At 42.7% G+C, this 25,644-nt stretch overlaps 1 protein-coding gene across 1 annotated transcript in view; it reads left to right on the top strand.

The window, feature by feature from the left end:
- The window catches only part of LOC117740257 (ephrin type-A receptor 5), a 45,667-nt gene extending 29,585 nt beyond the window's left edge, over positions 1–16,082 (top strand). The window contains exons 9-18 of the mRNA XM_034546521.1: positions 3,274–3,341; positions 4,121–4,246; positions 5,396–5,581; positions 6,105–6,166; positions 9,057–9,124; positions 9,219–9,360; positions 10,552–10,701; positions 13,839–14,032; positions 15,158–15,322; positions 15,971–16,082. Coding sequence (XP_034402412.1) covers positions 3,274–3,341; positions 4,121–4,246; positions 5,396–5,581; positions 6,105–6,166; positions 9,057–9,124; positions 9,219–9,360; positions 10,552–10,701; positions 13,839–14,032; positions 15,158–15,322; positions 15,971–16,082 — 1,273 coding nt within the window. The remainder of the gene's footprint in view (positions 1–3,273; positions 3,342–4,120; positions 4,247–5,395; positions 5,582–6,104; positions 6,167–9,056; positions 9,125–9,218; positions 9,361–10,551; positions 10,702–13,838; positions 14,033–15,157; positions 15,323–15,970) is intronic.
- Positions 16,083–25,644: the final 9,562 nt, after the last annotated feature.

Here is a 25,644-nt window from a genome sequence, read left to right as displayed (position 1 = left end):
GGAACACGGACGCAACCAGGGAACCATGATCTCTGTGTGCAGGTGTGAGCACATGCACTCGCGTTATATGCCCGCAGACGTCTTCCTTATCTGTCTAGTGGGCGCCTGTGGCTTATCCAGTCAACTCAAGATTGGTGGTTTCGGTCCTGTGAGCGCGTGTGGATGAGCGTTTAGATTAGACTCCGATGAGCAGGTTGGCATCTGGCCCTCCGCCATCACTGTTTGAGTATGTGTGGGAATGGGTGAACGTTGTAAAGTGCGTTGAGTGGTGGTGAGGCTAGGAAGGTGCTTTATAAATGCCATTTATATGCCAAAAGTCCATTCGCCACCTTTTCTGCTGTGAGAACTCGGGTGCTTAGCACAGCTGCAGCTCATTAAAGGAGACCCACCACGCTCAATGTCAGGTTCATGCTTGTCTTTTGGTTTTCTCCTAGAACGTGTCTACATGCTTTTTATTGTAAAACTTTTTCTTTTTTTTATTAATTTCTCTCAGTATCTGCATATGCCTGCATATTCCCTCCCCTGAGTTGAAGCGCTCTGTTTTAGCGCCTGTCTTTTTAATTAAGCCCGCCTCCCAAAACAAGCCCAGTTCCCTCTGAATCCTCAACGCTTCCGGTCTTCCTCATCTGCACAATCGCCATCTTCTCGGCATCACTACAGCAGGGGTCTCTCTCTTTCTCTCACTTTTTCTCTCTCTTCTTTTCGCTATTTTTCTCTCCCTCTAGCTCTGTGTGTGTGCGTGTGTGTGTGTGTGTGTGTGTGTGTGTGTGTGTCAACAGAGTTCAGCAGCACTTCTCCTGGTGACCTTATGGAAGTCCCGGCGGCTCCTTTAAAGGCACAGTTTCTTAACACTGGCAGTTTTCTTTGAATTGGGCGTTTTGATACTTTCACAATAAGTATATACTGCCTATAACTGCTTAATAATCAAAAAAAGACATGGACATTTCACTTTATACAATATGTGACATTTAAATGCTCTCCTACATGTCTGCAGTGACACCCCTCATCCTCTCATCTTTGGAGCAGGTCACATTTTTGGACGATGAGAATAATACGTTGCTCACTTCAGGGGAATAATGGCGAATACATGTTCCAAGCACAGAATGCAATTTATTCATTCTGATGAAAGAGGCTGCTCAGTGTGAAACCTGTGAATACAGTTATTATCCTTTTGTAAGGCACAGCGGTCATGAGCGTTTATGAACCTGTGGATAAATGTTGGCTCAGTCAGAGGATATCCACTTGTCCTCCTCTGTCCTATTGCTGACGAGCAAAAATGAGCAATATCAAATTTAATTTGTGACCCAGATATTGTTGTGTTGCAGTGCAGCACTATGGGATTAGATGCATGGCCTGAGGTTAGAGATTCGTAATGGGTCAGGAGGATTAAGGGTTTTAGGTTATGGCTTCAGCGACGATGCGCACAATCCAGTGGAATCTTTTGTCACAACTCAGATTTTACAGCAGCGTTTAGCACTCCTTACGTTACACACTGCATTAATGTTGGATCTGCAAGCCTCCGCTCTCACATGACCTTCACTTTATGGTGTCTTGTAATTGGTACCACCAATTGTATGATGTCCTTTTCACACATGCACACGCACTAGATGCATAAATGCAAATACAAGGGATGCTTTCAAACGCATGCAAAAGTAAATGTATTCAGCCCGCTGTTCTCATATGACCATCACAGACCCTCAAAAGTCTTTTATTTGTCCTGCAAAAGTTAATTAAACTCCATCTTTGCAAACCACATTCTACTGTGAGGTGTATCTAGTTAAGTTAATTAACCATTACGTCCAAACGCTTTTGCTGAACCATAATTAATACGGCTGAGGGCAGTTTTACGAGGGCCGCAGAATAAATTCATGCAGTTGCCGGACAGAACGATCGGATGGAGAGACAGTGGGGGCTCTGGTGAAGTTCAAGGATTAAAGAGCAAATCAGGAAGGAAACAGCGGTGATTTCGGGTCCAGCCTAAACGGGGATGAGGATCGCTCTGGTTTTCGTGTGGGGGAGGAGAGATGGAGGAATGCAAAATTTTCCAGCGATGGATTTGGAACACAAGCGCCGCAACCCCCTCTAACCACTGTATCCCCCTCCCCCCCCCTCCTCCCCTCTGCCTGACTGACCCTCCAGACTACATGTAGACGCAGCGCACATGTGTACACAGACGCGCATGCACGCGCATGCGTGTGCTGTACGCATGGGTTAACACACAGACGCACACATGTAGGAAGTTGGAGGGCCGGCTGGGCATGAGCGTGCCCAAACCCCTTGACTCAACAGATCTGGCAAAATAAGCAGCCTCGGGCACACACACACAGACACACACACACACACACACGCACACAGACAGACTCCCCTCCCCCAGACTATCCAGCTGTGTGCACCAAACCCCTCCAGTCAAGCCTGGCTGTCCTGTGGACATGACCCCTTGTGTGTTGTGGGCTTTTTGTGCATCTAAAACATTCAGGTTTTACAAGTCCAATAAAGTGGATCAATGCATTTCCCACTGAAAGTATAACATTTTTAATGTGAGTCTCTGTGTCCGCTCGGTCACTGCCATGCGTTCGCGTGTCAATTTTAATCTGGGTCATCTCTGATTATCTGATTATGATTATCTTGTCAAAATATTGAAATATGGAAGCTTTTGAGCTCACACCCAGACACGGATACGCATTCGCACAACAACAACAAATATAATACCGGTTTTGGTCTCTACAGGGATACACACAGGCAAGAGAGAAGGATATGATATGTCAGCAGACACAAGGCAGTGACTGAAGGAATGTATCGGGGCTTTCTTTGAAGATGGTATTATTTGAAAACTGCAATCCTTTTGCTAATGTCTAAAAAGGCTGTAAGTTTCCAGCATTTTCAGCAATGCTCTTCTAAAACCTTGAAATGTAAGTTAGCAGAACGTAGGAGGAAATAAAAAGCTTAGATCCAAGTGTTTGCTTTCATGTGTCTTTTATGGTATCTTTACTGGGATCTCTGTCTGGTACCCTTTTCTGTGTGTAAATGCCACTGCTCCCTCTTTGTTTAGATATACAGCAGATAAAATGTATAAGGGCGTACAGCATTTTTATGCTATCCTATACTATGAATTGAAAACGTTTGACTGGAACTGAGGTGTTGTCATTGTAGGTCCTCAGTATAAACCATTAACGCAAATATATTTAAGATGTATCTTAAAGCAAAAATGAAATGCCGTTACACGTGCACATATCAATACTGTGGCATGACATTGACTCCGATGCTCCCTCTCAGGCGGTGTGGCTACAGTAAAGCCAAGCAGGATCCCGAAGAGGAGAAGATGCACTTCCACAACGGTCACAGTAAGTTCACAAAGACCCAAACTCATTCCGTCTCCGTAAGTTCATCCACACTGTCCACTACATGTACAGTAGAGGGTTCAGACAGCGGCCATTTTTTGTTTTGTACGTGGAGCTATTCGTTAAATGACACAGCTACAGACCAACTCCACGGCAGCCGTGCTGGCAGAGGACACACAAAAGCTACGATGATTTATAGGCCGTGACAGCTTAATATATTTGGCCACATTTGTTGGCATCGCATCCTGCTGGCATCGGTAGCCGACCATGACGGGTTCATCGGCGCCAGAGAGCTCAGGGATGACTGTTGCCATCACGATTACATTGATTCTTGATTGATACTCATCATGCCTACAAAAAGCGCCTTAAAGAGTGTCTTGTTTCAGGGTAAATTAAAAGGGATGAATCATTATATTGTGTTCTCTATTTAGTTTTTTGTTGTCAGTCGATTTGAGTAGGAGTAAAGCTTCTCATGAAAGGTAGACTAACGATTAGGGCTATTGGAGCGTGTACTACATCACACCCATAACAATATTAAAAGGAATGCATTGTGCGTTTAATAATTCAGACCATTTTGTAGATTTTTTTTAGGAACAAATCAAGATGCTACTCGGCATTGACAAAAACATGTTGTCAATATTGCTGTAAAGCAATATTGCCTACAATGGCCTTTTGTTCAGTTAATATTATGCATGCATACATTCTGGATACAAGCCTGAATGAATGTTAGTGATGGTAAACGACATCTAAATGGTAATGATGCCATGCATGTGTGTCTGCAGTAAAGTTCCCGGGGGTGCGGACCTACATTGACCCCCTCACCTATGAGGATCCTAACCAGGCCGTGCATGAATTTGCCCAAGAGATTGATGTCTCGTTCATCTCCATTGAGAGGATCATCGGAGCTGGTGAGTCAACGCTGCGTGTGTGTGTGTGTGTGTGTGTGTGTGTGAGACACTAATTATTATTCTAAGCAGCAGTTTAGGGCTGATTTAGCCACAATAATGTCGCGCAGAATGTATTATGGTTAATTCTGAAGTGAGGTAATTCTTGAGTCAAGCATACTTTTAGTAAAAATACTCATCCTGTAACGGCTGAATTTAAACAATGCTGTCTTCATAGACTGTATAGTTCGGCCATCTCCATCTTGGTTTTTGGAACCAGAAGAAGAGAAAGCCAAGTAAAACCAGACACTGAATGGGGCATTTTAAGCCAACCAAAATGTCAACTTTCATTTATAACTGAAAAGTTCTAAGATGAAAACACGGACAACTCCAACATCGTGGTAGCAACCTGTCAATCACAAGGTAGCCACGCCCTAAATCATAACCTGCTTTATGGTCCATTTGACTCTGAATGGGGCCATCTTTTACTAAATAAGCATCACGCTGTATTGAAGAAGACTTGAAACGAGTGAATGAGACCATAAACTCATGTTTACAATGTTTACTGAGGGAATAAATCAACCGAGCAGTAGAGTCATTTTCTCACAGACTTCTGTACAACCAGACTTATATTTGCCTCCAGAGGAGTCGGATGGCCATGAGAGAGAATGCATTTAAAAGTCACATCGGCTTCACTTTTCAGACCCGTAGACAGCCGACCGGCTGTATTAAATCTTTTCTTCTACCTGCGAAAAAAACGCGTCATTGTACAAAAGCATGCTTACACTCATACTCAATTAAGCCAAGCACTGCTAGAAGATGACAGCTTGCACGGCTATGAATGGTGTTTGTGTCCTGCTGACAAACTATTTGCAACATTTGTGAGCCTCACAAGCGTTGTCGCTGTGCGGCAGCTTAACTTCAGTTGGACACTTCATTTAGATTCTATGTATCCATCTGTTGTGATGGAGAAAACTGAGCCCGAGTGTCAAAATGTGCTTGTATTGCAACTCTGATCCCGAGCAACATGAGAGCATTATTTCAATTGGTCGAGGTTTTAAATAACAGAAGAAGAACACAAATGCATCAGCTGTACACGGTTTGTTTCGTTGTTGCAGATCAAGGTCAGCTGAAATGTTAAGGCCACGGTCAAGCTCTGTCTCTTTTCCTCAGGGGAGTTCGGCGAGGTGTGCAGCGGACCGCTGAGGCTGCCGGGGAAAAGAGAGATCCAGGTTGCCATTAAGACCTTGAAGGCGGGCTACACCGAGCAGCAGAGACGCGACTTCCTGTGGGAGGCGTCGATCATGGGCCAGTTCAACCATCCAAATATCATCCGTCTGGAGGGCGTGGTGACCAAGAGTGAGTCACCAGCATGTCTGTTTCTAGTCAGACTTTGTCCTCTTTGGTTTTTGGTTGTGAGCCTAAGAATCCCTCTTCAGGATTTAGAACATATGTCCCAATGCAGATTACTGCGACTTCTCGTATGACGGTTGTACTGTGTACATATTTGGGAATCTCAAGCTAAACTTGTCAGACTCTGCTCTGATTTCTTCCGTTTATAAGCTGTACTTAGTCGGGGGGGGGGTTCATCCATCAGACCCAGCTGTTCTGCATCAGTCAGGTTTGGATGCGCTTCAACAGCTCCAACTGTGGTTCACCAAGCTCAGTTGTACTTTAAGTTGTACTTTTGAAATGACCTTTTCTCTGACATACTATTTATGTATCTATGTGATAAATATGGTAATAACTAAATGAAATGTGATTATAGTTCAGAAAGCTCCAACATTGTCATCCTGACTAGCTGAATCATCCGAAACGAACACAAACGAATGTGTGCCGTGCTTCTCGTGGTGAAGTTGTTTTCTCATATCTTGCTTCTCAGGCAAGCCGGTGATGATCATCACTGAATACATGGAGAATGGATCACTGGACACTTTCCTCAAGGTAGGACACAGGGGGACAAAGTGTGTGAAGAGAGGGGAATCTAGGGAGAAGGTAGTGAGTGATGGGAAGGAGACAGTGGATAAAGAGGAGGATTATGGGGGGTGGGAAAGAAAAGATGAGAAGGGTATATGGAAAAGCGCTGATTCTCAAGAATCAATTTTAAAACGAATTGTTTTCGCAGCATATTTGTGGTGTGTGTGTGTATGTATGAAAATGAAGTGGCGTCGGCTCTCAGACACAGATCCATGTTGGTCCGTGTCTGAGGTAATTGGCAAACGGGCACGGCTGGAGAGTCACCACTTGCTGATATGCCAATTTGGGAGGACAATTATCACAGGGGTGAAAAATTAAAAAAAAAAACATTTAATCCTTTTGGATAGGAAAATACATTTATGAGAGCTGTTTTTAAACTGTGGGAGAATATGTCCACCAAAAGCTATCATTATTCCAATTCAATACCTCATCGTTCTACACGTTCAAGCAGAAATGAAGTCGGGAAGAATATGTGATAGTCATGACTGTCTTTGGGAAGAATTAGCCTCTGTTGTGCACAATGTGTGACTGTGAAGACGTTGGCAGGTGTCAAGGGGAAAGCAAAGTTACTTTGTCACACGCTGAGGGCGGCGTAAGTATTCTTTCTCTCAGAGATTCTCGGAAACGACAATGAATTACACTGAATATTCGCAGGAGGCCGGTCCACATGGTGCAGACTTTGAAGTTACTCTATTATTTAAAAAAAAAATGTTTACTAGCCCGATTGCGAGACAGATCACTTTGCCAGAATATATGAAAGACATCTGAGCACTCGGGGCTGGAATCACGTCTGCATTGTCTAGACAATTTGGACTTCACTGAGTGGACAAGCTAGGCTTATAATGAAGGCTGGCAAACCTCTGAGTTAAGTGATCCCTCTCCAGAGCACTTACGTCTATTCACTAGTTGCAATGGCAAGATGCTCAGTTGGCGGACAAGGCTAAGTCCTGTGGAAAAAAAGAGGGTAAACTCCTGCAGCAGATGGCTAATGGTTGGAGATGAGAGAAATAAGGTCACGTGATTGCATGATGGAAACGGCTGCGATTATGGAAATTTGGGAAAAGTGAGAATAATGTGGCGCGGTGCTGGAAAGGCAATGCAGACTGGAAAGACCTGGACAAAGATGTCCTCAACCGGAATGTGTAGAGTGGGAGGACGCCGTGAGACTAAGGACAGAGGAAGGATGTGCTGCAGGGCCGTGGTCAGTGTGGAAGCTGCTGCCCATCGGGGAGCGATGCTACTGGATGGCAAAGGCAGGCAGAGGAGCGACCAGCAGGCGGAGCAGCCGGACAACCCTGTGAAGTAATTACATGGATGGCTGGTGCACTGAGGCTGGATGGAAATGACACAGGCCATGAGAGAAGCAGGGGCTGGACTGGCTCCAGGATTAAGGGTCACAGCTTTGGACAATGCAGCACAAGGCTCATAACTCTCATATTTAGCTCAACAGCTCATTTCAGATGGAAGTGGGATGGTTCTGCTGCTGCTGTGGATGGATGGATGGATGGCGTTATCATGCCGTTATTTAGACTCATTGAATTACCAGAAAACATGTCGTACATACTGTGATAAATATATGTATGAGTTGTGTGGCGAGTTAGAAGGAAGGGAGCCTGACCTCTGCGGCCCAAAGCTGCATTAGCTGCATCTAGCATGACACACCCGATGCTCTGACAAAACTTGAGTTTCAATGTGGGTAATGTCACTGGTTTTGACGAGATACCTTATCTGTGGATCTGCGATTTTAAAGACCTTTTTTTTTTTTTTTAAGGTATTTTTGAGTAAATCAGTGGCATAGGTAGAGAGAGAACTCATTCTGTCCTTGGCAAAAAAAAAAGTTCTTTGCCCCATCATCATTCTTCCTTGGTTATTAAAAAGAGCTAATTGTCAACCTTGGGCGTGGAGTTTTAAAGGTCCCACGAGAGAAGGTTAAACCGGGGCTCGAAAGTGAGGAACAAGAATGTGGCCGTGGCTCGCTCGAGGGAGACGAGTCTCGGCTGGTGTCTGTAGGCACTGGTTTCATAAAACGTGGTGTGACTCTGAGTGCAGGGCGGCTCACATCTCTCTACAGGATTAGAGGAAGCCTTAATCATAGTTTGGGGGTTCAAAAGTGCACAGGTGATACCAAACGGCTATCACCGTTGCCATAACATGAAGGAAATTTGTTTTTTTTTAGAGATAAATTATTTGGAATTTATATTTCCAGGAAGGAGAAGCACCGACATAAAACTGAGTTCAAGTTGGATGTGCAGTGGTACTATAACTTGCAGTAATTGTGGCATTAATGGCTTTCATGCTACAAGGTAACTCGCAAGCTGCCGTTAACAGAATGCTGAGCTATCATTTTACAATGCAGAGGTCATACGCGTCCTCTATCTTCCGCCTCTTTATATAATTGTGCAGGTCGACCTGGTTTTGCAGTCTACACGCAGAAAGAAATTGAAGCACATTGATTCATTGCATTTTTCTAGTTTTTTTTTTAATATCAAACCAGGCGAGAACTCAATGAGCGTTACAGAACTAGAGCATAAACATATGATGCAGAAATCCAATGCAGTGAAGACACTTTGGATTTGGAGGAGCACTGCGTTGGCTACATGCTACGTAACTGAAAGTGCATACACAGCATCCAGTTTCAACAGCATTTATATTGGAGTGGACTGGCTGGCGGTTAACCAAGTCATACACGATTTAGTGTAAGTGTATTTGCCACATTGTTGATTTTAAATGTCATGTGATATTTTCCCTTTTCTTTTTTTTTTTCCTACACCCCCTCTGAATGTTGTCTGTTCACCAGTTCTCATAGAGCTAAATATTGACATGTCTTTTTCTTTGTGTGTCCCTTCATTTTCTTCAGAAAAACGATGGTCAGTTTACCGTCATCCAGCTGGTCGGTATGCTGCGTGGCATTGCGTCTGGAATGAGGTACACAGAGACGCGAACAAACGATCTATCACAGTACACGTCATTAGGGCTCCGTGGTTAGATTTAATCCTCCCATTTGTGTTGCTAAATGCAGATACCTGTCCGACATGGGCTACGTCCACCGGGACCTCGCAGCTCGTAACATCCTGGTCAACAGTAACCTTGTGTCTAAAGTGTCTGATTTCGGCCTGTCCCGAGTCCTGGAAGATGACCCGGAGGCGGCGTACACCACACGGGTAAGATTGGTCTTTTTTTATAGATGTACTGCAACTATTTTCTCCTTTTTTTTTTTTCTTTTCTTTTTTTTTTTTAATTGTCAAGTAATCGAGGCTCACAATTTCCTGGCCCCCAAGGTGACATCTGCAAAATGCTCAAAGATATGATTTAAAATGACATAAAACCGGATAAAAGCCGCAGAAATGTTCTTGTTGTTTCAGCACCACTGAGAGAGAGAGAAAGAGGAAACATAAACTAGAGGGCACACTGTCTTTGAGGACATTTGTGTGTGTGTTTGTGTGTGTGTGTCATATTGTGTTACATCAAACTTTGGATTTAGTTGAGAACTCTTATGTAAGAGACTCGCTCAAACCGAATACACACGCATACACCTGTGCACGCACGCACGCACGCACACTTACAGACGGCAGCAGGTTTTAAATTAAGCTGTGTGCCCCGGTCTGAGTGGCGTCCTGTCAGCCAGAGACTGGCTGCTTCCTGCAGGAAGAGGACCAATTAGTACTCCGCTCAGTCTCCGCAACACTCAATTAGCACCGAGTCTTGCTGCCTTAGTGCCAAGAATCCTGTCACTCACCTCTCACTGCCAGGCTCCATCTCTTCTCTCTCTTTCTCTCTTTCTCTTTCTCTTTCTCCTTCTCCCTCCCTCTCTGACAGCAGTGAGAATAACATAATTGACACCCTTAAAATAATCAGACCATGACACGTCCCGCTGCTGTGTTCATCAATACTGCATCGAGCTAATTTCACTGCTCATCAGCCGACAAACACATTTTCCTCTGGAACTCAGCGGTCGTCCTGTGAACTGTTCTATCTTTGCGGCGAAGGCGCGATAATGAAGATGAGGAAAACGAGCAGAGGAACGCCGAGCCCCCCAACAGTTAGGACAGGGGCTTTGTTCAAGGAAATGAAACTCTGTACGGTGAACTTGTTCATTAGTGTAATTGTAAGTTGGACCACATGCGGCACAAGTGTCTCAATTAAGGTCTGTTCTTAGTTTTTGAATGCCTGCTGATGTATTTATACACCGAGGGTCATTTGTACAAGTGTGGCACTAAGCTGTTGTCTTATTTATGTTCAGCACCACAACTAATTAAAGTCCCAATTCGAAGCTCGGTTACCTTTTTTTTTTTTTTTTTTAATCCAACCAGGTGTTTGCACTCTGTTGTGAAAGTTCTTGTATGTTGTCACAGGGCGGGAAGATTCCTATTCGCTGGACGGCTCCGGAGGCCATCGCCTACAGGAAGTTCACCTCGGCCAGCGACGTGTGGAGTTACGGGATTGTCATGTGGGAAGTGATGTCATACGGAGAGAGGCCATACTGGGAGATGTCCAATCAAGATGTAAGTTTGACGTCGTCTTGGAAACCGTGTGTGCACACGCTGTATGCATTTTGTAAGTTTGGATTTGTCCTGTTTTGAAGTGGAAGGTATGTTTTTGACCTTTTGGGTCATGCAGAGGAAGCCGGATCGTACAGCAGCCGTGCGTTGGCTAGAACGACTGGCAAAACAATCTCAACTCGAGGTCCATTTAGTAGTTGTTCTGGTGCTTTCAATAATGTCGCATGATCTTCGTCAGCAGGTGGAGTTTGCCATGGAATGATATTTATTCTGTTTTATTTAATAATAACCATACATCTTGGCTATTTCTTGACAATTTACTGATTTACAGGTGGTTATGTGGCGGAGTATTTCGTGGCCACATCCAATAACTTCCTGGAGTATGATTGTCTGGCAACAGAGCCAAAGAAAAATTCAGGATAATTAGTGACTTTTACATTTGTTACCATTTGACAAAGCCGAGCTAGCAGTCTCCTTCTCATCAGGTACCGATCTTCTCATCTATCTCTCCGCCAGAAAGAAAATAGGCGTATTTCCAAAATGTCCAAACTTTTAGCTTGAAGGAACTTGTAAGCAGCAGTTGAGAAACTGTTTCACCTGCAAGTTCAAAGGTCAAGAATGCATTTTGAACTCAAATTGTGACAGTCTTTCTTTGACCTTAGGGTTGCTTCATATCTTAATCATGCTAGATTTCTGATTACATGTATATTGATATTGGTTTCATATTTATCAATAATCCATTTATTTTGTAAATATTCTACTGTTTTAGAGCAAAAAGAACGTGGGACTTGTGTATGAGACTGCGATGAAGACGTAAAAGGAGAAAAATACAAAAATGTGAAACATAAATTGTTCCTGTCTGGAGGCTGAATGGAGGTTGGAATAAGGAAAGCTGTGCATGGACCTATTGTTCCGAATCTACTACTGCAAATTGTGGACAATGGGAATGAATAGCTTCAATGGAAACACACACAGAGACATTGCGGGATGTAGCCAAAAGGCATGCGTAAGCAAAAGAGTGAAACAGGTGAATACGCAGCGCTAAGCAGAAAAACCATGGCAGGGAGCATAGACTGAACACTCACTGAGGCTATCTGTACATCTCACAGTAGGCCGGAGGTTTTTAGAACACTTGTAAACAAAACACAGACATTTTCAGAGAGGAGAGAACGAAGCGTGTGTGCGTGTGCGTGTGTGTGTGTGTGTGTGTGTGTGTGTGTGTGTGTGTGGGAAAAGAGGAGGAGCGGCCAGCACCTACATTATCCTGCAGAGGCCATTTTAATGAGACCTGCCATCGCGTCACACGCCGATGGGAATGTCCCATTTGCCTCAGACGCACGCAGGCGAACATATGTGCGCACAGCCCTCAAGTGACCTCTTCACCCCCTGCTTCAGAGCCCTCCTTCCCTCCTTTTGGTTATTAGGCTGTCTGTCTCAGAGAAGTCTGGAGAGGGAGGGTGTGGGGAGGATGAGAGGAGAGAAGAAGACGTTTGATGTTTAATTGAAAGCGTTATGCTGGATTTTCTCTGATCTGTGCCAGGAAGTGCAGGCTTCTCGCACTCCTCTTTCTCTAAGCTCCCTCCTTCTGTTTCCCATTTCTCTCCCTCTTTGCCTCCTCACCGCTTCCTCTCGTGCTCCCGTTTGTCTCTCCAAAATGCAAACCCTGTCGGTATCGTCTCCTTTCCTGCTCTCTTTCTTTCGCCCACCTCGGCCTCTCATTTCCCCTCCTCTGATCTTTCCTCGCTGCCGGTCGGCCGCGTGTCGTTCCCCTCCGGCGCGCGGCAATGACTCGATGCCGCGCTCCACTCTTGGGTGCTTTTTTGCGAGCGTACGTGCGCTTTCAGGCGCGCACGTGTATTGAGGGTGCCTTCACGTCTTGTGTTTTGTGTGCGTTTGACACAAGCAAAGGCTGTCTGACAAATCCATTCCCTCCAGTGTCTAGCACTGGCAGAACTAGGCTGCTTTCAGACTGCTTTCCACTGCAGGGTCTAAGGAGAGAGTCGGGGTTTATTTAATAATCATCTAATTCAATCCACCCGCCCCCCATCCCCCCAAAAAAACATTTCTGTGATTCAGTGCTGCGTCTTGTTACTTGCGGAAATGATTAACTGGGCCGTGCAGCGTAACAAATGCACAAATTGTGTTTTTTATGATGTATTGCTTTGTCGATCCTCGCAGGGGGGGGTTCGTTGTTGCGCGCTACCTTCATGGAGGTTTGAGTGCGGGGTCGGATAGAGAGCAGGAGCATCCCCGGAGCAAACCTTTGGGTTCTGGAGATTTGCTCCGGAGATTTGGAAGTGAGACATTACTTCTGCTGAAGTTTATCGCAGTTGCGCTGTGAAGCAGTAATTGCATGTTCAGGCGTCAGACAAGTCGTGTCCTCTCCATTCCGTGGGAGGGAGTCTTCTTCCTCTTCAGACTTTGGACTTCGGACTTTGTCCACGCAGTAGATGTCGCACATTTGCCGTCTCTCTTTCCCAACCCTTTTTTTTTTTTTTTTTTTTCTCGGTCTATTGCCTCATTACTCCGTCTTAAAAATACACATTAGACAGCTGGTCGTCATTGTTTACTGTGCGGAGTCTTTTTGAACAAATCTAAAAACTGATCAGCATAATTTAAAATGAACTGCACACCTTAGATTCTGGAGTTTAACCGGGTGATAAATTGTTTTTGTCGCTCATGCCATCAAACTGTTTAATGCTCAGGATAAATCAGCTGGTGATCAGCTTTCCACATAACATTTCTGAATGAGGACAATGATGACCTTTTGACATCTGGATGGGAGATGATGGCTGGAGATTGCTGTACATTGAAAGTTAAAGCTAAAGGTGCTACATACAAGATTGGGGAGCATTTCAATTGCTTCTCAATGCTTCTTGGCTATGTCAAGAAGCAACTTCTACAATAGTTCTTTGCTGCTCTGTTAATGTTCTAGACATTACAAACGGTACCTTTTTTTAAAGAAGTCCAAGTCATCCTTTGGATGGGAGGTTTCACTGCTGTGGACGACTGGGTGTTACTCTCTCACTTCATCTCACTCCATCTTACTCCTTTTCTCAACATCCAAATGAAGGTAACTCATTTCTTAGCCGATCTCAACCTCCCTCTGTCTTTGTCCACCCCCGTCTGTCTGTCTGCAGGTGATAAAGGCAGTGGAGGAGAGCTATAGGTTGCCGGGTCCTATGGACTGCCCTGAGGCTCTCTACCACCTAATGATGGACTGTTGGCAGCGAGAGCGCAGCAGCCGCCCCAAGTTTGATGAGATTGTCTGTCTGCTGGACAAACTCATTCGCAATCCCAGCTCGTTAAAAAAACTGGTCAACTCCTCACACAGGTATGAGTTGATGGTGCATTTTCTTTTTAAGAAAGTCCCTTTTAAGAATTTAGTGTTGTTGTTTTGTTTTTTTTATACTCCATGCTAACACAAACATATATATTGTATGGTTTAAGCAGTCGATGGACAACTGATATATGAATATGAAGATATCCTTTCTTTTCAAAATGTTAACGTATTCCAATACTTTAGGGTTTGATTTTCACACCCGCTGCTCATAAAAGGCTACCAAATGTAATCGTGTGTTTACTTTCTTTCAGGAAGAGATACATGCCAGTTATTACATATATTATTTTCATCTTGTTTTACTTGACCTAATCATTCTTAAGGGACTTAAACCCAGCTCTGCAAGCTAATAGGCTATTCAGATGAAATAGAAACGGAGTTGTACTGAAATCTTGTGTAGCTGCGTAATTAAATCAGGATGGACAGACTAGATAACTGCTGCACGTCTGCAAAGTAGACGAGAGCAATAAATGAAAGTGGCTCGATTTTCCCGAAACCACACATTAGTCTGAATTGTATTCAGTGGGGGTATCTTTTGATTATCGTAACATTTGAATATTCAATTAGTATTTCCTCACCATGCACATGCATTGCATTAGTGTATAATGGCATGAAACGGCTATAAGCGTTAAGAAACAGAGATTTAGTCAGACGCCATCATTACCTGATTTTCTTTAATGAAATGAATGTGAAATCTGTCTGTTTTCCACTTACACACACACACACACACACACACACACACACAGTTACAAAGACATGCACGAATACGGTTAATAAATCAGTGGCATATCTAATGGCCCATGCAATAACATATGACAGTTAGCCAGATTAAAGGGACCCTAGTCCTTGTTCCACATAACACTCTTGTTCTAGCTACAGCGTGGAGAATAATGTTAGCTTGTTTAAAAGTGTGGAGAGTGAGCTGAATGACAAAGAGTTTTGAGTGGATAACATTTTCAGCTTTGCGTGATGATGCATGAATATCATAACGAAGCCTCGCTGGTGACTGTCTCGGCCTTTAAGCTCAGCCCCGGGCTTCAAAATGTAGCCCTTAATATTTCTTCTACTTTTGTCCTTTTATTTGGTGACTACTCTTTCTTTCCACCTCATCTGTCCCAGGGTTTCCAACCTGTTAGTGGAGCATGCCAGTGTAGAAGGGAACTGCAGCCCCCTGAGCCAGACCGTGGGGGAGTGGCTCGACTCCATCAAGATGGGCCGTTACACTGAGCTCTTCATGGAAGGAGGGTACTCTTCACTGGAGACAGTGACTCAGATGACATCAGAGTAAGGCCACTTCCACACACTCGCAAACATCAAGAAACCGTCCTCATTGTCCTCACTTTATATAAGGATCATTTATATAATCCTTCAAGTAAAAAAAAATGGACATGATCCAGACTCGAATGGCAACTATCAAATGCTCAATGCAGCACGTACAAAAACAACTCATCTTTCATTTCTACTTGCCGCGAAATGTTGTGAAGGTTGAAACTGGTGGAATGAGGATGCAGGATTTAGTACGAGGTTGCAAGAATGCTATAAAGTTCTAAAAAGCCTGCACCCGTTGCAGTCTATAAAGATAGATAGAGCTACAGAATATAAGTATGACTTATAACTCAAGGACCATCTAGAAACAACCATATCGGCCTAATGACATATTTTTAAATTGCTTTTATCTGGATGTCTACAACTAAACCTTGTGAGAATATAATATATTGAGTCTCTTAATTGCAAAAACAAAGCACTAAAACGTCCATAAAAATGGCATCAAAATGCAAGTTGTCTGAAACATTGTAAATAAACCTTTTTAAAGGAAACATTTTTAAGTACAGTGTTTGTTTGTCTTTTATCACTTGCATCATATATTTCTTTAATTGTTAGCACACTGCTTGTTAATATTGGGCCTGTTGTTGTTTCTCTGCTGTTTTTCAGGGATTTGCGAAGAGTTGGAGTGAACCTTGCTGGACATCAAAAAAAGATCATCACTAGTATTCAGGAGATGAGAGTCCATATGAACAACACCAATTCTACTGTAAAAATCTGATGGATATGTACAGGCATGCACACACACGCAAATGCACACATATGAACATACATATATGGACCTAGGAGTTGACGAAAAGACTTGCTGTTGGACCTAGAACGGCTTAGCACTTTCTACGGACAAAGAAGCCAAGTGTATATGGATCTAAGATGGACGATCCACATTTTTGTGGTTCTTGTGTTTGGAGTTTGCTTTTAGTGTCATTTGGGGATTTTTTGACATTGCAGCACTAAAACCAAACTGAACTGAGCCGAGTTGTGCTACATGAAGGAAAGATGATGGTGAGCTAGACTGAACTCCAAGTGAAGAGTTTTATTTCTAATTATTCTATTTGTGTGGATCTTGGGGATTGTGATATATCTGTGCCCTGTCTGGATTCTTTCAGATCAAACGTAAATCAGCAGGCTAAAACTTGTAACTTTAGTGATGTGACCCCGATGGATGTGAACAGGTTCTCTGGCAATTTCCACTGGAAGTGCAGCTCCATCACGAGTCATTGAACTGAACACCATTCTCAGGCGGGCGGGGGGGGGGTAATAATGGACCAAGAGCAACATGTTCATTAGTTTCAGTCTTTGCTTTGCCATGCTGATGGGCTTTTGGATTTAGTTGTTCTTGTCGCTGGCACGTCTTCATGCAACAAGACTGCAGCTATAACCCAGCTGTGCATCTCATGAAAGGTCCAGACTCGTATTCAGCATCATGTACTTCATTGTCTTCCAAAGCGACGCAAGACCAGACTCCACAATGCAACCTTCATCGGTTTAAAGAGGGGGACGTTTAAAATACAACAAAGTATCAAGGAACTCGTCTGGGTCTGGCTTCTTCCAGATGAGTTTGGGTCTTATTGAACCTCCAAAAGAAAAAGTGTGAAAAGATACAAAGCTTAAAGCATTATGGTAGCCTATAACTGCTCTTCTGGCTGAATGTATAGCACTACACAAAACACAACACTCGGTTGCCACATCATTCTATTGTGTTTGATATGAACATGCTGTTAAACAAGGATAGCATGTGATCAATCAGATCCTTAAAACCAGCTTCTGAATGAAGCTGTAGATTGTAAAAGATATTCAGCTGGCTATCCGTCATCTTTGCCCTGAACATCTGTAGCAATATCCACAAAGGTCTTGATGGTTTCCGACAGAACTCATTCAGCAATTAACTCCTAAACCATGAGGACTTGAAAATTGCTTCATATAACCGGATACTTTGCGCATGTTTGATGCCGGGCAACCTTCGTGTAGGTCCACACAGCTTCACTTGGAGTCAAAAAGATGTGTTTACTGAGATTCCACTGTAACCTTTGCTGAAACACCAATGGATCCTTCACCCAGATTCTGAAGAACCTTCATGCAGGCTTTACGTCAGAGATTCAAATGGACCAGTCACACAGGTTCCAATGGAAATATCGAATGTTAAAAGGTGGAATTCTGCTGGAACAACAGTAATGTAATTCCATGGGAATGCATGGATGGTACATTTGCTCATGTGATAACGGAACCGCCACAAAGATTCCAGTGGGACTGTTTACTAATATTCTAATAGAACCTTCACTCAGATTCTAACGGAATCTCTTCTAGGATTCCAATGCAGCCTTCACTCAAGAGTGCACTCAGATTTTCACGGAGCCTTCACTTAGAACCAACAACCTTCAGGTACCGCAGAAAACCCTCAACAATTTCTTCAGTTCACCATGCCGTAGAGTCTCTCTCCACCACAATAAACCTCACTTTAACAGGACTGCTGAAAATAAGGAGGCGATATTGATCAACTTGATAATCATCTATTTATTTATACTTGTTTAAAAAAAGTTAAAATCATGTAGACTGTTTGTTTGATCTTAATACTCTATTGGACTACTGAGCAGCTCTGCCTACATGTCTTTCATGTATATAATGTATGATATATTTAAAGCAGGGAGCATTGTTCTTCTGTCTACCATTATGTGGACAAGTTGGTATTGATCAAGCATCGCACGTTAGTAAATTGTAACAAATAGTCTAAATCAGCATCCCTGCTACTTAGACCATTGTCAGGTGGGGCAACCAGCACATCTGTCCCCATACAGAGGGTGCCCCCAAAGGTAAGCAGAATGAACAGATATTCATGTTATGTGGTTGGCGATTGTATTTCTTTTCAAGTTTTGGTACAAGACCTAGAAATATTTTCAGCGGCCCTAAATGAGACCACATTATTTACTCTGTTGTCTCTAAAAGCCAGAGGAGCATGCACAGGGATTGGAATATGAACTTCTGGTATGATTTAAATGTATACAATGATGTCAATGATCAAGCCCTTGCTTTACTTCTCTTTGGTATGGTATATTATACATTGCTACTCAGTGCTTTATTGCTTAAAATTGACAATTTTCACCATTGTGTTCACCTAAGCAGGAACTGAGTTCTGGCAATATATATATATATATATATATATATATATATATATATATATATATATATATATATATATATATATATATATCCTCTTTGCAGATGACATGCTAATATTTTCTTGCTGTGGCTAAAGAGTTGAAACAAAATGAGATTGTAAAGATAGTTTTATAAGAAGTGGTATCATTTGACTGTATGGAAAGCACACAAGAAGAATGTAAGGTTTTAAAGGGTTATTTCACTTTTTTAGAGGATATGTTTCGCATTTTTAAAACTCAAAACCGTCCGCTGAATTCCAGGGTAGTCAAAGCAAAAGGCCTCACTTGCGGCTTTTGAACTTTTCCGCCTGCTGATGAAGAATATACTTCTATATGGATACGCGTTTTTAAAAGTCGAAATGTTTTAACAGAGTGAAAGTTTGCTTGAAAGATAAATATCTGCAAAGTCTCTTTAGTCTACATATATCATTTTTTTTCAAGCAAGTCTTAGTCTCGTCTTCAAAACGGCAAACAACTTTTTGGCAGTAAAACATATGCAGTAGTAAGTAGACTATTGTGGCTATGCAGATCTTTAAGGTAGTGGGGGGTATGCATAAATAATACGGTGTACCTTTTATAATTGACAATATAAGACATGTACAGTGGAAGTAATTGTGCTGGGTGGTCTCCTCAGTCATGTGAATACCGCAGCATCTGATGAAGTTTCAAAGTGTTTTGATCCCACCCAAATTTCATCATATTCGATTTTTACAACCACCCTTTTCAACTTAATTTTCAACTTAAAACCTATGCCTGGGCCATGAACAATTGGTGAATAGTACACCCTTATAAGTGCCTCTCATCTTTCGAGCGCCATTTTTTTCCTCCCCTACCAAAATGCTATGCCCCAACTTTCTATGTATTTACTTTTTGCCAACAATATCTTGCGGCAATAAGAAGAATGTCACACAATGTGTATGTTGGAACTAATTTAATTTGCACTTTATAATACATTTTGTTTGACAAAAAATGTCTATAGGTGACTGACTTTCTAGTTTTTCCTATTGCTTTACTATTCAATTACTATAATTAATGAGTTCCCTTATGCTGAGTGTATCACTTCATATTCTCAATGCTTCCCATAGTATAACATTTGACCGTTAAGCACAAGGCATTGGTAATATTTTTAAAAACAAATCAAAGTAATATATATATATATTGAAAACTAAATCATCATTGACATAGAGCACCGCATTGTGTACGACACAAGGATCCACCTTCAGAACGTAACCACAGGGTTCAAGAGGAATCTGACGGTAAGCGGATGATATGACTTTGTGCAAGCGTCAATAGCACGAGCCCTTGATGTCCACAAACGTCAGACAGACATTTTGTCTCAATGTTTGTGGCATTATAGCATTCCCACTGCTAAGTGAAAGCAGGTATGGATTTGTTGTCTTCGCAAACAACCATACATATACGGTTTAGTTGATGGGTGGGTAACGCCCTTCGTTAATTCAAATGATTTATTCTCAGCGGTTTTGGAACGGCATGATTTTATCCTCGCCAAGCCATTTTCATTTAGCAGGAAGAAACCAAGCACGGCAAACCAGCAGAGACTTGTAAAGATGTATTGATGATGTAACCATGAACAAATCCACCATGCAGTGACGTTTTACACAGGGGCCACATTTTAAACTGTCAATTGACATTACGTAATACGTTTGATTCAATTTCTGAATAAACAACCTTGGTTGAAGAGGGTAATATAATTTCAATCAATATACACATGCATTTCCATAACAAGTTGTTGCATTTGTACTCGTTAAACTGAATTTAAGCAAATGTACAAAAGCAATACCTGATATTAATAGCAAAAACAATATAATATTTGCATACGCCATTGCGTGGGGATATAAACAACCATAAAAGCTTGCACATAATAGCTGACTGGTTTTAAGACATTTTCTGATTATGAAAAATAAGTGTCAGTGTCTTTTTTTAATAACCACAAGATCAAGGTGGGTGGGGTTATATCTGGGTCACAGTTTTAGTAATAACAGTCCTAATGTTTTCCTTGGACAATATAATTCTGTTTTTGACAGTCTGTTTGAGCATTTCCAACACTTCTGTCATGCAATGAGTAACTGAAAATAAAAAGTAATGGGCACAAGTAAGCCAAAAGTCCTGTTCCAAGTGTGTTTGGGATAAGCTTGAACTGATTTGACATATTTATCTGACGTGTCATGAAAACAGCCATGGACAAACATCACTCTTGGGGGGACAGGAACATTTGTGCTAAAAGTAAACTTTAAAATGCAAATTTATAGAGAAAAAAAGCTTATTTTAACAGTAACCCCACCCGCTTCACAACTGTATAGTTATCTTCTCAGGAAGTGGAAAATGTGTACATTTATTGGGACGTGGATGCATCGTCATGTCCAGCTTTCACTCGAAGTATCAACATACAAAAGCAGCTTTTGGTTATTAAGTTTTCCCAAGGTCAGAGGCAACGATCATCTTATCAGTTACTCACACATAAGGTTTTAAAGATCTGAATAACTGTTTTGTGAATCTTTTGAAAGCACAGTAACGATAAAATGGATGTGCTATTGGTTTGTCTTTGAGACTGTGTCATGTGTTATATTTGTGTTGATGTTTTTGTAGTGTGTTATCAAATTCTATATTTTTGCAATAAAACCTTTAAAAAAAAAAAATCAACTCTTATGGTAGGTGTCATTACAATGCTTTACAGGCTGGGCTGCTCCTTGATGCAACACATCCACAGGTAGGGTTAATTGATTATTGCTTTACTTTGTGTAAATAGTGCTGAAGGAATGAGTCCTAAAAACCTGGTAATGAGCATTTTTCCACTTTGGGTTCGTCAATGGCTTTATTGATGGGTTTTTTTCGTAGTTGCTTGAAATAAGGTCTGTGGTTAACAAAAGCTGAAGAGATTTTCACGTTTTGCTCGACAATATGAAATATGTCGCCCTTTTTTTCAGTAGGTTAGCTAACAAGTGGCTATATGAAACTACAAAACGTCATCAGGCCAACTGGTCTGCCTTTATAGCCTCATTGTTTATACTCGTGCAACTGTCGTGTAGTTCATCTATAGCCTAACATTGTTTATTTTCATTCTGCCGATTGCATTGGTGTTTTGTGAATATTATTATCTTGCACAACGTGTAAGTATCATAAACTTGTGTTTTCTGCAATAATCCGAAATACAATTTGGCTTTTTGTCGAGGGAACCAGTGCAATGCTAACTTCTGAGATTGGCCTACAGAAATGTATCATCCCTGCAACATTAGATTGCACCACTAGCGGTGTATAGAGTGGGTTTTATATCGGTTATATATGCAATCTCATCTTCTACTAATACCTGTCAAAACTGAAAGATTCACTACATTACATATTTAGTCATGCTAGTGGCTCTTTGGTCCAGACTGAAATATCACAACTATTTGCTGGATTTCCATTAAAGTTTGTAGAGACCTCCATTCTCTCCACAGGTTGAATTTACTCCAGACTTTGGTGGTCCCCTGACTTTGCATCTAGCGCCGCCAACAGGTCGTAATGTAAATATGTGGTTTATGAACAAGTACGCTTAGAAAAAAACAACATTATTTTCAAACGTGGGCGTACTTGATTTGGTGTTAACTAGCAAATGCTAACGTACCGAACTAAGATGGCAAAGATGTAAACATTATACCCGCTGAACAATACCACTTAGACACCCATGCATGTTCTGAGTTTGCCTCCATAAGTGGCCAATGTCGGCAAACAAAGGCTTCTCTTGCTTTTTGTAGCCTGGATTTACAGTCATCTTCTTTTGAACATATCTCAATTAGTAATGATATCTTTTATGGATGTAGCAGTGTGCATTGTTGTTTGTGATATTGCTGTTCATGTTACCCAATTAGTAGAGCAAACTACAAGCTGTGAACTTAATTGTAGATTGGTGTTTTGTCTGCATTTGTATCCCTTGTTGGTTTACATGTAATGAGCTATTTCAGGGATGAGAGTTAGCACCTCCAAATCTGAGGCCGTGGTGCTCTGCCGGAAACCGGCGGATTGCTCCCTCCAGATGGGGGCAAACTGCCTACCCCAAGCGAAGGAGTTCAAGTATCTCGGGGTCTTGTTCACGAGTGAGGGTAAGGTGGAGCGGAAGATCGACAGGCGGATCGGTGCGGCTGCAGCAGTAAAACAGGCGCTGTACCGGTCCGTCTTGGTGAAGAGGGAGCTGAGCCGGAAGGCAAAGCTCTCCATTTACTGGTCGGTCTACGTTCCAACCCTCACCTATGGTCACGAACTCTGGGTCGTGACCGAAAGAACGAGATCTCGGATACAAGCGGCCGAAATGAGCTTCCTCCGTAGGGTGGCCGGGCTCAGCCTTAGAGATAGGGTAAGGAGCTCGGACATCAGGGGGGAGCTTGGAGTCGAGTCGCTGCTCCTTCGTGTCCAAAGGAGTCAGCTGAGGTGGTTCGGGCATCTAGTCAGGATGCCTCCTGGACGCCTCCCATTAGAGGTTTTCCGGGCACGTCCTACTGGTAGGAGGCCCCGGGGAAGACCGAGGACACGCTGGAGGGATTATATCTCCCGGCTGGCCTTGGAACGCCTCGGGATCCCCCAGAATGAGCTGGAAAGTGTTGCGGGTGAGAGGGAGGCCTGGGTCGGCCTGCTGAACCTGCTGCCACCGCAACCCGACCCCGGATAAGCGGGTGATAATGGATGGATGGATGGATGGATGGAGCTATTTCAGCACAACAATGTAATTGCTAAAAGATGTTTCCAGGCGGCGCAATTAGACACATTTTATTGGTTGAAATGCCGATTGTCAAGGTAACAAGGGAGCTAGTTAGCAGTGTTTCTCTTTGTCAAGGTGCAGACTGAGAGGGAATGATATGTGAGACGGATGGATTGATGAACACGGAGGCCGTTTTTGATTGAAATTTAAATGAAATACTGCCCTAGTAAAGAAATCTCTTCCCCCCCCCCCCCCCAATGGCACGGCCCCCATCCATGTGCTGAGCTATTTGGTGAAAGTTATCGTCGACGGTGCTTCATGGCTGACGACACAATCCAGTAAACTACAGTTCATGGCTGGGTTATAGTGATATGAGCTGTGAGGCTCTGTAAAATGCAGTGTTTTAAAACCTGATGATGCAAGACTAGGCAATGATGTGTCTGTCTGATGCTTCAGCTGCTGATGTCAGCGACTCATGTTATTGTGTGTCGGCTCCAGAGCCTTGCTAACAATTAGCTTATCATATGCAAGAGTCATATGTATCTACAGAATGGGGTGAATGGTCATTATGGAGTAGTTGCTTGAAATCGTTATCACGTTGTTTTACAGTAGAAAACAATTTGCTTAGAATCCGTTTCAATTCACACATCTATTCATTATTTTGTGTTAACCTTGAATCAGGTGTGAAGGTGATGCAGTTCTTACATTGCTTAGGTAGTTTATATGTAAATATCTGTGTGTGTGTGTGTGTGTGTGTGCTTTGTAAAATCAAGGCTGTCTGATCTCTGGGGGAATCCATTGCCTGCACGGCTCAAGGTGATTATTACACTCGCACACTCATAAAGTGTATGAAGGTGAAATTAGCCATCACACCATCATCGTGGCTATTACCAAAAGCTCTGTATCAGCGGCTTCAAGAAAAGAGCTGCAGGGTGTGTGTGTGTGTGTGTACACGCGCCTGTCTGCACTGGGATTGCACTGGGGCCATATTCCCATCGGTGCTGACTGGGATTGTTCCTTGATGGGTGTCTGGTTTTGGGCGAGCCCGGCTGTCCCTCTGTCTGCACGTCTTCACATACCCGGCCCCTCGTGCTGGTCTGCCTCTCTCTGTTTTGACCGGTCCGACTGCTGCACGCCTGCACATCATCATTCGGTTTGTGACTACTCGGTCTTCATGTCTGGCTTTCTGCTTGCCTTTACGTCTCTGCCTCTTTCCGGTACCCCTGTCTATTACACTGTCGCCGTGTCAGAGTAAAGTCGGTTATCCCAGGGCACGATAAAGTAATTTTCTATTGAAGAGGTGTCAGTGGTCGAGGCGTCCCGAGGGTCATTTGAAAATCATTGCAGAGATGCCTCTTTTAATCATTATGAATGACCTTCAGCAGAACCGCAGCTGTCTGTAGGCGTAATGGTCCGGGTGGCTGGGAATCTATTGTTTTTTTTTTGCCAGTGTGTCAGAATGTAAGCATGTCTGGTGGTATAATAATGCATATCTCTGTCAGTATGTGCATCTACATGTGTGCCTGTGTTTGCATTTAATTGATGGATGAGGGTGGGCTTTGTATACAAAAAAATGTTTATAAGAAGTCCTGCAAAAAAGTACTTTGAAGTAAGTAAGAAGTGAGCATCTTTTATAGTAGGCTGGGTGTTAAAAATGGCAGTGGTGTTTTTAAGCAGACATAACCATATGTTGTTTGATTTTCTTTTTTTCAGGTACAAATTTCTCCCCTGAGTTAAAATAGTATCTGCTTGTTTTTGTGTGCTTCTATTCGTGTGATCATACTTGCCTATTCTGTAGATTACCGTTTAAAAAAAGGCCCGTACACCATAGAAATCTCAATTACAGAAAATGTCAATGCAATGTAAAGTGTTGTTCTTGTTTTCTTTTTCTTTACTCTTTAAACATGTTATGAATAAATGTGGCGGGTGTAACCATCCACGTGTTCTAGTTTCGGTAGGTTTTGGGAGCAGATATCGTTACTGATAAAGAAATGATCATTTCCTCTACTACAATTTAATAATAAAACATTATCCTCATACTCATGGTCATCTTATGTCCAGGTCCTGAGCCCTTAGCTGTCGAAATTGAATATTTGAAATCACTTCTCAGACAGGAGCTCAAGGTGCATGTGACCAGATATAGCCGCTTGCTTTTCTTTTTATCCTCTGTCTAGCAGCCATCCTTAACACCCATTAAACTGTTACAGGAGGTCTGACCCAGACCAAATAAGCTGCTGGTAAATAGCCTTATCCATTCTGCTACTGATCTGAGGAGCCTGCCATGAGAGGTCTGTGTGATGTCAAGTGGCTGGCAAGGACACACGTTTACACACAGAAACCTCAACAGCGGTAGCAGTCTGGCAGGTCTTTGTGTCGCACTGAAGATCTCTCTCTCTCTCCGCTCACAGTATCTGTCTCCTTCATACACCGGCCGCCAGAGG

Source organism: Cyclopterus lumpus, chromosome 12 (genome assembly GCF_009769545.1).
Source record: "Cyclopterus lumpus isolate fCycLum1 chromosome 12, fCycLum1.pri, whole genome shotgun sequence".
NCBI lineage: Eukaryota > Metazoa > Chordata > Actinopteri > Perciformes > Cyclopteridae > Cyclopterus > Cyclopterus lumpus.
The sequence above is the reverse complement of the archived record's forward strand: the minus strand, read 5'-3'. Positions and strand labels throughout refer to the sequence as shown.